The sequence below is a fragment of the Hyalella azteca genome, unplaced genomic scaffold, assembly GCF_000764305.2.
Source record: "Hyalella azteca isolate HAZT.00-mixed unplaced genomic scaffold, Hazt_2.0.2 contig16871, whole genome shotgun sequence".
NCBI lineage: Eukaryota > Metazoa > Arthropoda > Malacostraca > Amphipoda > Hyalellidae > Hyalella > Hyalella azteca.
The window spans coordinates 15,709-32,245 of record NW_025946678.1 but is presented as its reverse complement, the minus strand read 5'-3'; the positions used below and the strand labels follow the sequence as shown (position 1 = coordinate 32,245).

Here is a 16,537-nt window from a genome sequence, read left to right as displayed (position 1 = left end):
GCAATCCACATTAAAACAACGTGTCCGCCAAAATATCCTGCCAAACGTAATATATTTATATAGAGCTAGCGGTTTCAGCATTTAGGTATTAGGCCAAAGGCAAGCATGGAATGGAAAACGTCTACCTTTAGGGCCATGACTAAAGGTTTCCTGCCATTTCCTGAACTGTGAGATTTCTGCCAGTCGAATTACCTCCTTTACAATTGTTAACAAAAGTGCACAATCAGCCTATCAGGCCGCAAGATTCCAATTTCCAAATATATTAGATATTTGTCATGTTGGAACCATGAGATTTCAGATACAAGTAGGAAAATTCCCATCCTGGCCAGAGGCCTGTCACCAATTCTTAACATTGCAGAACATCCACAGCTTGTTGTGGGCTTGAACTCGCAACTCACTGCTTAAATTTTGCTGTGCTTAACCACCCAGCCTCCTTGCCGATTCTGTCAAAAAAAAATGACGCACAGAGCTGGGATTGAACCCATGCAGCCATGCCTCTCTGCTCCAATCCTGATACTCTGAACTTTAACCACAGGGCCACCCTGCCCAGTGGTGCAAATAACAATGTCAACCTAAAACGTTTCCTTGGAGATCACATAGCTGCAGTCATGTCAGGGCAGTTGGACTGCATTATTGTGTGTTCAGTTGCCACTTGAGTGAAGCTAAATGTTAGTTTTGTAGTTTGACTGTTTTAGGGTAAAATTAGAGATTTGGGATAACATGTGCACGGTCTTTGTAAATACATTCGGGGCTCATTAACATTGCCAATATATGGAATTCATGGCTCAAAGATATGGACTCATGGCTGGCAAATCCATAAAACCATGGCTCGAAAAATTCAGTTGCGGCTTGCCACGTAGATATATTTCTTGCCTGCTATGCTATAAATCATTAGCTTGCAAGATTGTAATTTTCCTACTATCACAGAAATATCCTGTCTAAAGTGGAATCATGGAATGTTTTCAATAAATTTTGAATCATTCAGTCCAATTGTCCACTCTAGTAGCCACTTGGATAATAGGTATTTGAGGCCTATCTAAAAAGTATCTGAGCATGGGCCAGAAAAAAGATTTCAATTTTCTTACAAGGTTTGGACCCTAATCCCCTTCAAAGTAAGCCCCTTGTGCTTGCACACACTTAGCCAACCAATCCTTTCACTGCTGGTAGCACCTCTGGAAGTCTTCTTTTGGAATGGAGTTGATATTTGCCATCACTTCCTGCATTATCTCTTCTCTACTCTCAAAACAGGATCCTATCAGTGGTGTATTCAATTTTGGAAAGAACCAGAAGTCACAAGGAGCCATGTCAGGAGAGTAGGGAGGTTGCCGAATGACTGGAATTCCATGTTTGGCCAAGAAATGTTCTCTGACATATCCATGATGCAGTTTGGTGCCAAGACCAGACATGTGAATGGTGAAAAATTGGCAACTGCATCATCACAATGCCCCTGCACACTCATCCCATTTGTCCAAATTAGATCTTGGCCAAATATGGAATTCCAGTTGTTTGCCAACCACCCTAGTCTCCAGACAAGGCTCCTTGCAACTTCTGGTTGTTTACAAAATTGAAGACACCAGTGAAAGGACCCCTTTAACTTTATGCCACTATTTTCAGTTTTGCAATATTTTAATTAGTTTAGCTGCTGCAACATTTCTACCAAATGTCAGAAGACTGTTTCTTATTACCTCTATTGTCCCTTATTACCCCTACCATCCCTTATTACCCCATTTGATGGTAGCTCAAAAAATTGCAAAAAAAAGAATAGTTTCTCCTCTCCCATGTGTTGCAATTAAGAACTTCTAATATACTAAGCTTCTGGTTTAACCTAAAAGTTGTTTAACATCTACTTATGATGCTTGATCTTTATATATATATACAGCTAAATATTGTATATATATACTATATTTGATGTTTATGCAATTGAAATGTGTTGCTTGCAGGATTTGTCAGTGTCAAATACTAGTGATAAATAAAGTTTTTTAACTGAAAATTTGCCAGTGCTATTTACTTGGTGTAAATGAAAGTCTTTTGGAGTGTTGGTGATGTCAGTAGACCAGAACTCAGGGGGAGGTGGAGGCCTGCCTGAGGCTGTTTCTCAGGCTTACTATCGCTACGGACTCTTTGTTGCCACCCACCCCATTAAAGTCATCCTTCTTGCTGTTATTGCTTTCCTTATTCTCAGGTCAGTATTTTATTCCAACTTGGTATTCAGCAGGATACAGGTAGACTCTTAGATAACAGGCCATCTTTACAGGATACAGGCCATCTTTAAAGCTAGGTTTTATAAGCCATATATATATTTACTACCTACATTCTATGTGGTGTTCATGAATCAATGATAGACAGGCTGCAAACTCAGTCATATTCCAGAATTAGGTAGGTATAATCTGTATTTAAATTCAATCAATCCAATCACATGATACTTCTTAGCATCCATTACATGGGTGGATTTTTCAACCATGGGTTGAAATGTCACTACCAACTTGCATGCAAAATATGATAAAACATTGATTTTTAGTTGTAAAGAGTGTTAAGCAGCCTTTGCTTGTGGTTTATTATTGTTATGATTAAAATGCTTAGAGATTGATCTTGACTCAAGATTGTAATTTTGTTGTTGAGCTAATTTGCTCTCATTGGGTGTTCATATACCAAGATGTTGCACTACATGGTGAACATTTATAAGCACAACTGGAACTGCATTTTGGAGAATTTATATTAAGTATTACGATCTGAATTTTTATCCATTTGGTCAGCTTATGAGCTTCTGTTATTTAACAAATTTAATCACTGAAATTTATGATGATTTGACTCTTTTTAACCCAGCTCACCTCTGTACCATCTGCCGCTGCCTGGCCACGTGCCCCAAGAGTACCTAACTCCTGCTCACAACTACAGCATTCCTCCTCCTGCTGAAGGCCACATCAGCCTAAGCCCCTCTCCCACACCCACACCTCTCTGGTACCAGGGTGCTCCAATTGCCTACATTTTGCAGGTATTACTTTATACATTCACTAGATATGCACTACCCGGTATGTCTGCATGGACTTGGTCAGAAGGTTTGTGCAGCATATTATTTCACTATTTTGTGATCATTAATTTTAAATTTGATTTTGTTCTGGAATGAGTTTGGTAGCATGGAATGTCCTGACAAAATTTTATTTTCTCATACTTATATTGAAGCTTACATAATATATTGTTTTTTCATGCCTATGTTGAGGTTGATATTGATTTCAATCGGGTGCTTGAAGATAACTCTGAACCTCCTTAATATGTGACGTTAAATTCTCTAAATGTTGTGTATTGTTCACAGGTTGTTATCCGGTCTAGTGTATGCCCAGTGAATGACTCCTCACTGACAGTGAGCGACTCTTACAGAGGGCCCCTGGCCACAGTCTTTTCTCTGTACGAAGCCCTAAGCAACTATGAGCATGGGCGCCATAAGTTCCACAGCTCCCCCTCCTCTGAGGGTGTGGTGCGCCCTAATAAGACGGTCGCAGGAACATGGCTGGGCTCTGAATGTCTTCTTGTAGAGGACGTGGCCAAGCAGCATCGTGGGGAAGGTGGCGTAGGTGGAAAATTACCAAACTTCAACTGTCTTCTTCTTTCTCCTGCTGACCTGTGGACCAGAGACAAGAATGAATTTTTAAATGATCCACACGTGCTCACCACCATTAAGTCATTGATGGTAAGACTTACTGCTAACCACGAAATAAGCGCATGATAAAAATGTTCAATCACCTAGTGTTTTGTGGTGCTGGCGGAGGTTTGAAATAATCCAAAGCCTAAGGTCACTCCTATTTAAATAAAATATGCCAATGGAGTACAAGGATTGAATCACTAGTATCATATCCTAATTTTACTCTGTATTACTAAAAAATTTTGAATTGAACTTATTCCGTTTGTTAAAAATTTGTGCTTTTGATACAGGCGGGTCACGACGATGAGAGTCGGGTTGCAGACGTGTTGTTTGGAGTGCCTGCTTCAGAAGTGGGGCTCCTCAACAACGACCACCCAAAAGTAGTTACATACGCTCTTACCCTCGCCCTGCGTCGATATAATGAAGAGTAAGTCACATGTATTATGCTGCCACAAAACACGGAACTCATTGTGAGGAATGCGTTCATCCTAACCATCTAGGGTATATCCTAAGTTAGTTGTCAGCACTGTTAGGACTAAGAGATTTTGCATTCATTTCAATTGCAATACCTCCGTTTTATCACAGCTGAAATTAGTGTTATTTGTGTTCAATATTTGCAGTCTGTCTTGATTTATATTTCACTTTCTGAAAGCCAAGAAAGATGTCTTAAAATTTGGGTACGTTACCCCATTATCATATTAACTCTTCTTGAGTCACTTCACCAATTAGCTCAAAGCAATAGTACTTCATTTAAAGAACTGCATCAAATTTACTTCTTCAGAGTTTACTCGTAAATCTTGAAAAATGTCATCATTTCATGATAATTTCTTCCTTTATTGTGATCTTGAAACTTGATTGATAATTTATACTTTTGCGATTTATTACAGATTTGTTGAAGGACTGCGATCAGAATTACTTCGGAAATATCCCCTGCACAAAGACAACCAGCCATCTGATCCAAACATCATCCACCTGTATTTTCCAAGCCGGCTCTCGCTATGGGAAGTGCTCATCTTTTTGCTGTACTGTGGCCTTTTCTTTTCAGTCTACTTCTCTCTTCTGAAACTAGACATCCTCTATAGCAAGCTCGGCATCTCTATAACTGTCCTAGTGACGCTGGTGTCTTCTCTGTGTCTGGCGGTTGGAACTTGTGCATATTGGGGTCTTAAGCCCCTGCACACGCAGGGGAAGTATGTTTATCCTGTCTTGTCAGGGCTTGTTGGCTTCGAGAACAGCATGGTGCTGATGCGCTCCATTGCCTCCACTCCTCAGCACTTGGACGTTAAGATTAGAGTTGCTCGAGGGCTAGCCAGAGAAGGCTGGATCATCACCAAATATTTCCTCACCATGATCACTTTAGTGACGCTTTCTTTCTTCCTCTTCATTCCGATCGTGCAAGAGATTTGTATTTATGGCAGCTTGGTCCTGCTTTGTGACCTCTCCATGCAGTTAGTGTTCTTCATAGCTGTGTTGAGCCTTGATCTACAGCGACTACGTGATTCACAGAAACACCTGAAGCAGGAAATGCTGCTTTCCCGAGGCTGGATTCGCTCAAATTTTTCCCGTTTGTCCGGCCGTCATCGAACTCTTAACTTAGACTCGGCACTGAACAAAAGAAGTGGAATCGCCAACCTACACCGCCGCATTACTTCATCGAGGAGCTTCCCAGGTGAAGACCGCGTGGCCCCACCGTCGTCAGAACCCACCAAGGCTGTCAAGGACGTTCCCAAGCGCCTCAGGCTCACTTATTGCCTCACTGGCAACAGGACTTTCCAGCGAATGTTTATTTGTGCTTTTGTTGGCTGGATTGCATTCATAATTTACTCTACTACTGGTATTATTGATCAGTGGGAGCGATTAGCCGAGACGAATCCTGGTTTGGAATCTGTGATTCGGAGCATCAAAACAAAGTCGAGTGAGAAATTTCTGTTGGATGATGGCAGAGGCAATGCTCGGGGCGACGAAGTATCTCTGCCCACTAAGTATAATAAAATGAAAGATTCCAAGGGAAACAAATTGTACAATGAAGACCTTAATTATGAGAATTTTGCAGAGAAATATCAACACCACGATGACGTACTGCAGCACGAAGAGTCTGTGGTTGATTCAGCTGATGGAAAATCAAGTGCTACTAACAAAACCCATCTCTTCAAACTCCCTGAGAAATCTCAGAAGCCTTGGACGGAAGTTCTTCGCCACGTGCATCCTGACGTCAGTTCATACCTTCCTGAAACACATTGGCCTACCCTCTTCGGCTATTATAACATCACCTTGCGAGGGGAGTACATTAGCCTCCTTCCTCCCCTCCTGCTCTCGGTGCCAGTGAGTGTTGAAGAAGCCCTCATGGTGCATCATCCTGGAGACCCCAACACTGAACCATGGAAGCCTCAAGCCTCTGTTCACACACAGTCCCCAGTCAGCGAAAATGACTGGTGGTGGGTGTCACTGATGTCGGGTGATAGCCCCCCAAAGTCCTCCCCTCGATTGGGGAACCGCTACGGAAGTCGGCGAACTCCGTTCATCCCCAGCAGCAGTGGGGAGATGATAGTGACGGGAATCCTTGCAATCCCTGCCCTTGGGGTCATGGTGTACAGTTTTATTTGGCTCTACCGCTGCATCTGCAGCAGACACTACGCGGAGTGGCGTGAACAGTGGTGGACGGGTGAACATCCACAAGCTCGGGCCCAAATAATCGGGGAGTGCGTACCCGTTTCTCTCGTGGGCCACAGTTCCGAGATAGAATGTGTCTGTAGTGACGGCTCCGTGGTGGCATCAGCGTGCCTCAGTGGCGTCATCAAGACCTGGGACCCTGTAACCTCAGAGTGCCTGGCCACCATCAGCCGTACCAAAGATGTGCTTGTACATCATGAAGATCATAGCTCCGATTACGAGTCTGGGTCGCCCCGGTCTCTCCCTGAGTTGCCTGCCTATGCAGAGCAGTGAGTTTTTTTAGTTTAGCGTTTGAGGTTCTGATTTGATTTTTGAACGAACGCAGTAGAAGCAATCTATTATAAGTGTATATTCAGTATATATTGGCTAATCTCTGTTCAGATCTCGAAGAAACATGTACGGTGCACACACTAACCGAGCTTCAAATTCTGACACAGTTTAACACAAGTTATCCAGCTTTGCTCTTCCGTTCCAAGCCCAAATAAAGACCTTTGCATGGTCTACAACTAATCTTTTCCTAAGTATTAAGAAAAACACAGAAAATGTGTGCAAATAGGTCTTTACCTCAATATTTACTACGTGTATTTATGTCAAGAGCTTCCTTTATGTCAATTTCCTTGCCGGTCGCACTTCAGAATTCTAAATAATGTATTATTTTAATGTGTGCAGAATTACACGAATCTGTTTTTCGGTTGTCCTGAAACGCTCAGTTTGTGATGTTAGTCAACCATTTGCAGTCGAGATTATGTGAATTCTTATCAAGTGAAATTATAGTCTGTAAAAAATTCCGTGAATCACGACGCAAAAATGTATAGGACAAATATATTTCATTGAATGAAATTAATGGAAACGTTTCTTGCCATGTTGTCTTGTTTCTCAGCAAAATCTTCTGAGATTCACCTGAAATAAAATACTATTTATCCTTCAATACAAAATCCTAATACATGTTCGCCATTTTAAAAATTATCATTCGGTATTGATTGTTTTACATTTATATTGATTGTTATTTGTTATAAATTTGAATGCGTTTTTTCAGCCTTGTCCATTTTTTTACAGTCCTCCAGGCTGTATATGGCAGCTTCCTAGCCAACTAAACTCGGGAGCACCGAACGAGACGTGCGTGCAGTCACCATCGGTTGTTTCATCATCTCCATTGAGCATTAGAACAGATTTCCCTGCGATGTACGGGTGCAAGAAAGCTTTCCCCAGCACCATTACCAACCCTGATGTTGTTGATGTTGCGGCACAATCGTTCAATGTTGGTCAAGTTGATCGAACTTTCCGTCCCGAAGAATCACCACAAATCAACTCCCAGAGCTCAGTACCTGTGCCTATTACTGACCCAATACCTGTTAATACAGGCACCACAATAGCTTATGGTGGGAGTAATTCGACCACATTCATTCATTCACTTAGTGACTCTCGGTCACGAAAATCAAAGCCGGTGAATGATCATTCATCATCAAATCTAGTTACTCTGACTTCCACGGATGGGTTTACGAGTCTCAACACTTCTAGCACTCAACACGAGCAATTCACAAATGTTGAAGAAATTCGTAATTCGCCAGGACTTGATTTTAATGCATCTTCTACACCTAGAGGAAAAGAACGTTCACAAAAGCATCAAATTGGTAACATTAATCGATCTCTGTCTTCACCTAATAACTTGCAGTATCCGTCATGGGTACCGCCCTTGTCTCAATCTCTTGGTTCACCACCAAGCTCTCCACAGCATGTACAGGATTCATCTTTTTCTCCGTATGCCAATACTAGAAATACATTAGAGCCTTTTAACCGCCTTCCACACTCATATACACCAAGTATAGAGACGCCTAACCTTTCACACTCATCTACACATAGTTTAGAGACCCCTAACTTCTTTTTAGGGTCACATGGGCCCACATCTGATGCAGTCCCCCATATGGCGACCGCAGTTGGACCACAGTGTGTTCCCCAACCTTCAAGAACATCTCTCCCTCCCGTAAGCCCCTCGTATCTCTCTACCCGCTCATCTTTTACACAAACTCCCCCTCATCCAACACTTCAAAATACTGCCAAGACTCACCGTAGAAACCTAAGTGCGGGCAACCCTCCGCTGTTTGTAGGTCCTAGCAACACAAATTATCAAGTTCGTCCTGCTTCTAATTCTACAACAAAAGACAGATTTGGGAAAAATTCCACCGCGCTCGCTGGTTACTCGTGCGACGGGGCATCTGTCGGCGCCTCTGCTGTGTGGTCGCTGCACTGCCACGAAGGGATCGTTTTCGTGGGCTGTGCTGATGGCTCCATTGAAGTGTGGGACGCCTATTCCGGCAATTTTAAGGTTAGTTTATAATATTCGTTTTGTTATTTTATAAAAGGCAAGTCAAATTAAGGTAAAACGGGAGGATGACGTAGCTATGGAAGCTCCAGGCGAATGACAGTGTGAGCAAAAATTCTTTGATGGCAAAGGGTGGATTGGGATCATTCAAAGGGATCATTCAATTTCCTAAACGTCTGTTCAGTCAATTATAAATTAGTTATGATAAATTTTTTCAAAAAATACTGCCGATATTGAATCGCTAGGCTTTCTGCTATAATAATACTCACGCAGTCTGCTTGACAAAATAATTTTACATAAATATACTCCTTTAGATGGACGCATGGTTGTTTTTGTAAAGCCTCTTTTTTTGAGAAAAATATTTCCACACGCGTTTAGACAACTTGCAGTGAAGTGAACAAATCAATTTAATAAAAATGAATATTTTGAATTTGTTATTGCTAGTTTACGTAAACATGACAACGTTTGTTGTAGTTCGCGACGGAGAACAGCTCGGGATCTGGTGTCACGGCCATGACAGTTTGTAGCAGCAGCACCGGCAGCAGACTCGTGGCAGCTCGACTTTCCGGCTCAATAGATTACTACTCAATAGACGTAAGCTATACAGTACCATCATCCTGCCAGCCTCATGAAGAGGAACCTAGAGCAGAACCACCTTCATCTTTATCATCTACCAGTTATCGGAAACACAGGCGCGGCAGCAGCTACGAGAACAATTTTCCCTCTACAATTAGTGAACATCGTCGGTATGTCGGTGATGATAGTAACCTTGCCGGTGGTGGTATCTCTGGCGATGGCATCGCGACCAATGGTGTCCCGACCAGTGGTATCGCGGCCGATGGTATCACCGCGCCGATAGACAATGACGGATACGTCTTGCAACTGACGCGGTTCACGACGAACAAAGCTCACCACCAGTCCATCAGTGTCCTGCGTAGTGACACTAGTAGGGTGATCACTGGTTCGTTGGACCACACCCTGAAGGTGCTCACCTGTGAGGGTGACTGCTTGTTCACCCTGCATGGTCATCTGGGACCCGTGACGTGTGCCACGCTGGGGGACGCTGTCGGGGACTGCAGGCATGAAGGCGCCGCCGTGTTGCGGATGGACGGTTAGTGCCGCTTTTAGCGCATTTTGTCATTTATGGAAAAAATGCACTATTGTGCAATCCATGCCCGTCTGTCCGTCCGTGACTTCACGTTTTCGTCGACGAGAATATGCGCTCTCTGTTACTCACTGCAGTGAGTACTGAGTTATATTCTTTATTTATTCGAACTTCGGTGCAGTTTTCCTTATATTCGAACTTTTGCGCTTCATTATATGTGTTAGAACGTTGGTTCCACATTATATGTAGTGCCAAATTATTTCTTATACGTACTGTGATGTCTTATATGATGGAATAATGGGACCTTTTTTGATTAATTCTAAAGTGGGCGCCTTATTTTATTTGTTCGAATTTAGGGGCTCTGCTAATAAGAGTTCACACGGTGGCGCCTTGTTTTATGTGATCCAACTTCGGTACCATTTATTTGTTGGAACTTAGGTACCTTATTTATTTTATCTTGTCTTAGTGCCGTATTTTGACGTTCAACGTACTACATGTGACACTTCAAACATGCTTAAATTTTGACTTTTTTCTAGGCAACAAATGCATTAACTTCTGGAGTAGCAGTTGAGGAAGAAAACTTCGAAATTTTTGTTAATTTTGGTCTTTATTTCCAGGACCTCTCAGCATTTATGAGGACGATAATTACTCGACTGTTCGAAGACGCGACTCGACGCCTCGGGAGGAGCAAAGCACGAGTCTCGAGGGCGCCATCATCGCCAGCGGTGCCCAGGACGGCACCTTGTGCGTCTGGGACCTGGCAACGGGCGCCTGTGTCTACAGGTGAGACTGGCGCCCTGTGTCTACAGGTGAGACTGGCACGCCTGTGTCTACAGGTGAGACTGGCGCCCCTGTGTCTACAGGTGAGACTGGCGACCCAGTGTCTACCGGTGAGACTGGCGCCCCTGTGTCTACATGTGAGACTGGCACCCCTGTGTCTACAGGTGAGACTGGCGCCCCTGTGTACAGGTGAGACTGGCGCCCCTGTGTCTACAGGTGAGACTAGCGCCCCTGTGTCTACAGGCGAGACTGGTGCCCCTGTGTCTACAGGCGAGACTGGTGCCCTGTGTTTACACTCGAGACTGGCGCCCCTGTGTCTACAGGAGAGACTGGCGCCCCTGTGTCTACAGGTGAGACTGGCGCCCCTGTGTCTACAGGTGAGACTGGCGCCCCTGTGTCTACCGGTGAGACTGGCGCCCCTGTGTCTACAGGTGAGACTGGCGCCCCTGTGTCTACAGGTGAGACTGGCGCCCCTGTGTCTACCGGAGAGACTGGCGCCCTTGTGTCTACAGGTGAGACTGGCGCGCCTGTGCCTTTTGGAAATTTTGATGTGTGGGCGCCCCAGTGTATTTTGAAAATTTCAGTTGTTCAGGTGAACGAAATAAGTGAAATTTATTGCAAAAAGAAGACAATGTTAAAAAATTGCCTGATACTGCAGCCCAGGCATACCCATCGAAAAAAAAATACTCGTATTGAGGATACCATCATGCATAGTTCTTGTCTAATTTAACTTGAATAATAAGCTAGGAATGTGATTTTCCTGATACATTCATTTATATAAGATGGTAATTTTATATAAAATGTTTAAAACGGACACCTGAGTCGTCACCGCAAATTGGTTTGAAATAATGATCTTGATAATAAGAATCATAATGCAATATAATATCCTAAACATTATATAATTATAAACAAAAGAATAATGTTGGTTAGAAATTCGTTTTGGAAGGCTATTGTGTCGAAAAATTGCCAATGCGTATGTATGTTGTTAGATCGTAAACTTATTCAAATTCGTGCCTAAGATAAAAGCTTTCATATATCTGGCAGACAAACTATAAAACAGACTCAAGTTTTTCGACTGAAATTCTTGAACTTCTCGTGAAAATTGCTAGCAATTCGTCGTTTCTACTTTGTATATTTAAGATCTTCAAGGAAAGTACTATTGCTTGAACAGATATGTATGAATGAAGCGGATATGTATGAATTGAACAGTTATGTATTAATTATGAATTGAACAGATATGTATGAATTATTATTTTTTTGCAGCGTGTGTGGCCATTCGGGTGCCGTGCTGTCCATCGTGACGTCATCGTCGTACCTGATCAGCATGGCCGCCGACGACCGCCTGGCTGTCTGGGAGCGCTTCCAGGGCCATCTCCTGACCACGGTCCACCTCACGGATACTTTCTTCGGCAGCATGATCATGCTGACCTCCAAACTGCTGCTTACTGCTAAACAGGTGATGGTGGTCATGCTGACCGCTAAACAGGTGATGATGGTCATGTTGACTGCCAGACGAGTGATGATGGTCATGCTGACCACCAAACAGGTGATGATGGTCATGCTGACTGGCAGACGGGTGATGATGGTCATGCTGACCACCAAACAGGTGATGATGGTCATGCTGACCACCAAACAGGTGATGATGGTCATGCTGACTACGGTACCAAACATGTGATGATGGTCATGCTGACCACTAAACGGGTGTTGGTGGTTGTGCTGACCGCCAAACGGGTGATTGTGGTCGTGCTGACTACCAAACAGGTGATCCCACTCTACTGATGATGTTCTTCTGTTAATTTAATGATGTTATAAGGACTGCATTAATTTGATGTAATTTTTCCTGGTGATAATTTGTAAATTCTTTATTAAGTTGCTGATAATATCGCACTGCTGGCAATCTTCTCTGAGGGTTTGTACCGGTCGTGGAAAACCTGGAAAGTCGTGAAATTTGATTTTTTATTTTCCAGGGCTGGGAAGTAATGGGATTTCATTCCAGGTCATGGAAAGTCATGGAATTTACAAATGGAAGAAGAAAAAATGAAGTGTTTTTCTGTGTTGCGTGCGTTTACTGTTTGTGCAGTCTCTTGTTTCCTGCGTTTTGATTGGAGAACCAATCACGTGAGCTCGGCCACCGAGCTCAGTTGCATTCGACAGCTTTTTGATCTGCTGTGGCAGCGTTCCACCTCCAGCGTTCAATTTCTATTTTCTACATCACCATGATTGGAAAGTGTGAATTTCATGACTTGTGGTTGAGAATAGAACCTTATCGTGACTGGCTTGCTCGCCATCTAAAGCATGAAGGTGTGGCGATATGTACATTGTGCTCGAAAGATTTCGGTGTGTCAAATATGGGGGAAGCAGCTTTGAAGTGCCATGTCACCTTTGAATATAATGAAGAGCTATGCATTTACACGTTTGCTATTTATCAACTGCAGGAGATGATAGAATATGCACGGTTAGTTTTTCAGTGATGCTAATCCTGTCGTATACGAGTCTTGGAAAATTATATTGATGGTCATGGAGAGTCTTGGAAAAGTCATGAAATTTTTTTCTTAATACCGGTACGAACCCTGTTCTCTACATTATGCGGCTGACACACTTTCTTCTCTACATTATTTTTATTTGTTAATTCTACACCAATTTGATGACATTCTCTACGGTCTCGCAAACATTTCTCTTTATTATATTTATTAATGTCACAATTCCAATTTAATGTTGGTGTCCCTTATGCCACAGGACCGCCTGTGTGTGTGGGACGTGAGTCAGGGGACCGAGGTGCTGGAAGTGTCCCTGGGGGACGCAGGACACTCCGTCTGTCCCCGACACCTCATCGCTGTCGGTGCCTCCGTCATCTTCGATTACGGCTCCTCCTTAAGGGCTGTCAGGATGCCCGTGGCTGAGAAAATGGATTGAGGCAGATGGAAAAGGGACTTAAGAGGCTGGAAAATGGACTTAGGACGCTGGATAATGGTCTTAGAAGCCTGGAAAATGGACTTAAGACGCTTGATAATGGACTGAGGAGGCCGGATAATGGGCTGATGAGGCTGGGTAAAGGGTAAAAATGACCCACACAAGGGTTGAAAGGTTCATAGCTATTTGATCAACGTCTCACCTATTTCTGATTCTCAGATCATTTAATTTTATTCTCCTAAAGTCACATTAATCTCCTTATCATTTGTAGAGAAACCCTTTATGGTGCTGGTTGCCTCTCTCAGACTACGACACATCTTTTGTGCTGGTTTGACACATAATTTGTACAATAGTAGCTAACAATTTCTAACACAGTAGATCCGTAACAATCTAATCTTTTTCATTTGTGAGACACGCCTCATAGTGCAACTTTTCACAGTCGGTCTCTGACACATATTTTATGCCGACTTCGCTTTTACCCATAATATAGCTAAGAATATCAAAGTAATTTCATAACGATCTTCTACTTGGCTTTAATGCTGTCCTCTTCGAGACAAGTAATAAACTTGCATCTACCATTTTACGTTCCGCAACTCAATTCTCGCTAGCTGATCTTTATTACTTATATATTATTTTGAGCGAACTGTTTATTTTTTGGAAATTTCCCTCGAGGAGAATGAAGTTGGAACAACGTGAATTGAAGAGTCGATTTAGTTGAAACGTCATTCATTCAACTCGGGCCTACCGTGATCGCTGTGTTGAATAATGCATCGTTTGGATCATTATTCTCACAGGTATATATTGTGTTTTCATTTTTTTCAACGAAACACTCGGAAATCATAATCGACACAATGAAAGGAAACGGCAATGTGGTTGTGACATGTTTATTGTGTGTTTAAAAATTATTTTCAATGAAATTATCTTATATCCTTATAGACACAGCGCCAGGAATGCGCTAGGTTGAGGATTCTCAATATTAACTTCAGCTTCTCTTTTTTTGCATTGTAAGATGATTTTTGTTCATTATATTCATTAAGGAGAATAACACAAAGGATTAGACTTTAATAGTTCTTTGATGTTTATCATTATTATATTTTCATACATTTTTATCATCATGTCAGGATGTAGATCGGGCTCCAATTTCTCCGAAAACTGTTTTTATTATTTCTTGGTTACGTGGGTTTTAATGCCTGTTTTAGGCGATTTGTCTAATAAAATCTTCCTAGTTACTTATTCTAATAACTTTTTAAACGTATTGGGTGTCAAAAGAAATAATTAGCACAGAATTCGTGCGTGGCAGAACTTTTCCGTATTGACTAATAACCAGACCAAATCATTAAGGTAATATCAAACCTTCATCGTGATATCATGATTAGTAATGAACACGAGAGTTCGCCTGTGAATTTTGCTGCAATTTGTGTGACAAAAGAGTTGTTATATTCGTAATTTTTTTTAATTTGAATGCAGTTCTGTTGTTATTAGCATGATAAGGTACTTCGTCATTAATGTTGTAATTATGTTTTATAGTGTAAAGGTGAAAAAGGATGTGCCTTCTCGAGGCTAAAATAATGAGACATATTAATTGTAGGCATAAACTTAAGGAAGCTTTCTAACTATCGATATAATTGTCGATTTAAGTAGGTTATTCTAATTACTGCGTACAAATCAGCCTGAAATCGGCTGCACTGGCTTCTATGTTGATTAGCTCAATTATTTGACACCAGTGGCTGCCTGCCTGTTCTATTCTGTATATTCTATGGTATGAGCAATAACTCATTATGTCCTGACTGTACTATGTGATATTATGAAAGTTCTAAGCTACTCTTAGTTTCTTGGGCATAAAATACTTATGACATTTCAATGAAGAAATATCTTTACCTAGACAAACTGAGATGTCTTACAGCTGTAGTTTAATTCTAATTCCAGAAGTTTCTGTTTTAGGATAGCTTATAGTTTCTGGGCAGGTTATGTTTTCTGTCCCGTACTATCATAACTCCCTGATGTACACGTAGTGCTCTAAGTACACGTAGCGCCTGATTTCTTGTCTGTGATTGATGGTTTTTGCTTGAAAAGCCGTCAGTGATTGGCTGACAGAGTTACTAATTTTTATGGTTTGAAGTTACTTTTTTGATGGTTTGACACTTGCTAACAAAAATAGATTACTATAATTTACTCTCGGTAGGCGGTGAGTGAATCCTTACTCTACTTATGAATAATAAAATGTTAATGATATTCATTCCTGGCAAGGGTTAGCGAGAGATATTCGCTGGAACAATGATATTCGTTAACTCAATGCGAAGGTTAAACAGGCCTGGTAACCTGCCGTCGTTCTACAAGGGTTAACCGAGGTTATGGTTAACCTCCACTTTTTCAATAGATCGAAGATTTAAGGGTGATTGTTTAGAATTTTTATTGTTTACATTGGAACTGGAGGCTTCTGAGACCGAAGACAATCTGTAATATTGATTTGAGTTGCTTCCTACGTAAAATGTAGCCTTGTTAAAAGGCTTTAGAAATGTGATTACAAAATGATAGACTGATATTACTTGGATAAATTAATGGATCATGTTTTACGAACACAATCTGCACATAGCACTGATATCTGCTGTGCCAAATTTGGTCAGCATGACCAACACTTGGGCAAAAAGTGCGTCGCTGTTTAGACAAAGTCTCTTTTCTCTGAGTGTAGAAATCGTGCCGTCCAATAAACTCTAAGCACGTTTCTTATGAACTTGTACATAGTTCAGCTTTTCTAAATGTATTTCGGAGGCAAACCAAGGATATTCAGTTGTAAAAAAAAGTCAAATGAATGGCAATTATTTTTTCTACTTTTGCTGTAAATAGCGTCTTCTCAAATGTCAGATGTACAATTTCTTGAGCATTGAAAGTTGTTGGTAAATTTAGTTTTCATTGTTTTGTTTGATTTTAACCTTGTATGTCTTTGTTTTTTTTTTACGAAAGAATAAATGTGATGTAACGTCACGAGTTCTTCCGATCATGTTAGAATACCTGGAAAAGGAAGCAGCGATTGATCACTTTAACGCGTTTCTGAATTCAGCCATTCTACGTAACAATTTTACAATGCTGTCTTTACCAAAAGCGTATTAACACTGAA

The 16,537-nt window shown here is 41.7% G+C and overlaps 1 protein-coding gene across 1 annotated transcript; it reads left to right on the top strand.

Annotated features, from left to right (window-relative positions):
- Positions 1 to 1,940: 1,940 nt before the first annotated feature.
- On the top strand, positions 1,941 to 16,333 carry LOC108671561 (sterol regulatory element-binding protein cleavage-activating protein). Its single transcript, XM_018159118.1, has 10 exons — positions 1,941 to 2,182; positions 2,824 to 2,992; positions 3,311 to 3,685; positions 3,928 to 4,064; positions 4,525 to 6,576; positions 7,364 to 8,630; positions 9,102 to 9,738; positions 10,350 to 10,515; positions 11,776 to 11,968; positions 13,249 to 16,333. The coding sequence occupies exons 1-10, from the start codon at positions 2,043 to 2,045 to the stop codon at positions 13,423 to 13,425; spliced, it is 5,313 nt and encodes a 1,770-aa protein (XP_018014607.1). The 5' UTR covers positions 1,941 to 2,042; the 3' UTR covers positions 13,426 to 16,333.
- The last annotated feature ends 204 nt before the right edge of the window (positions 16,334 to 16,537 follow it).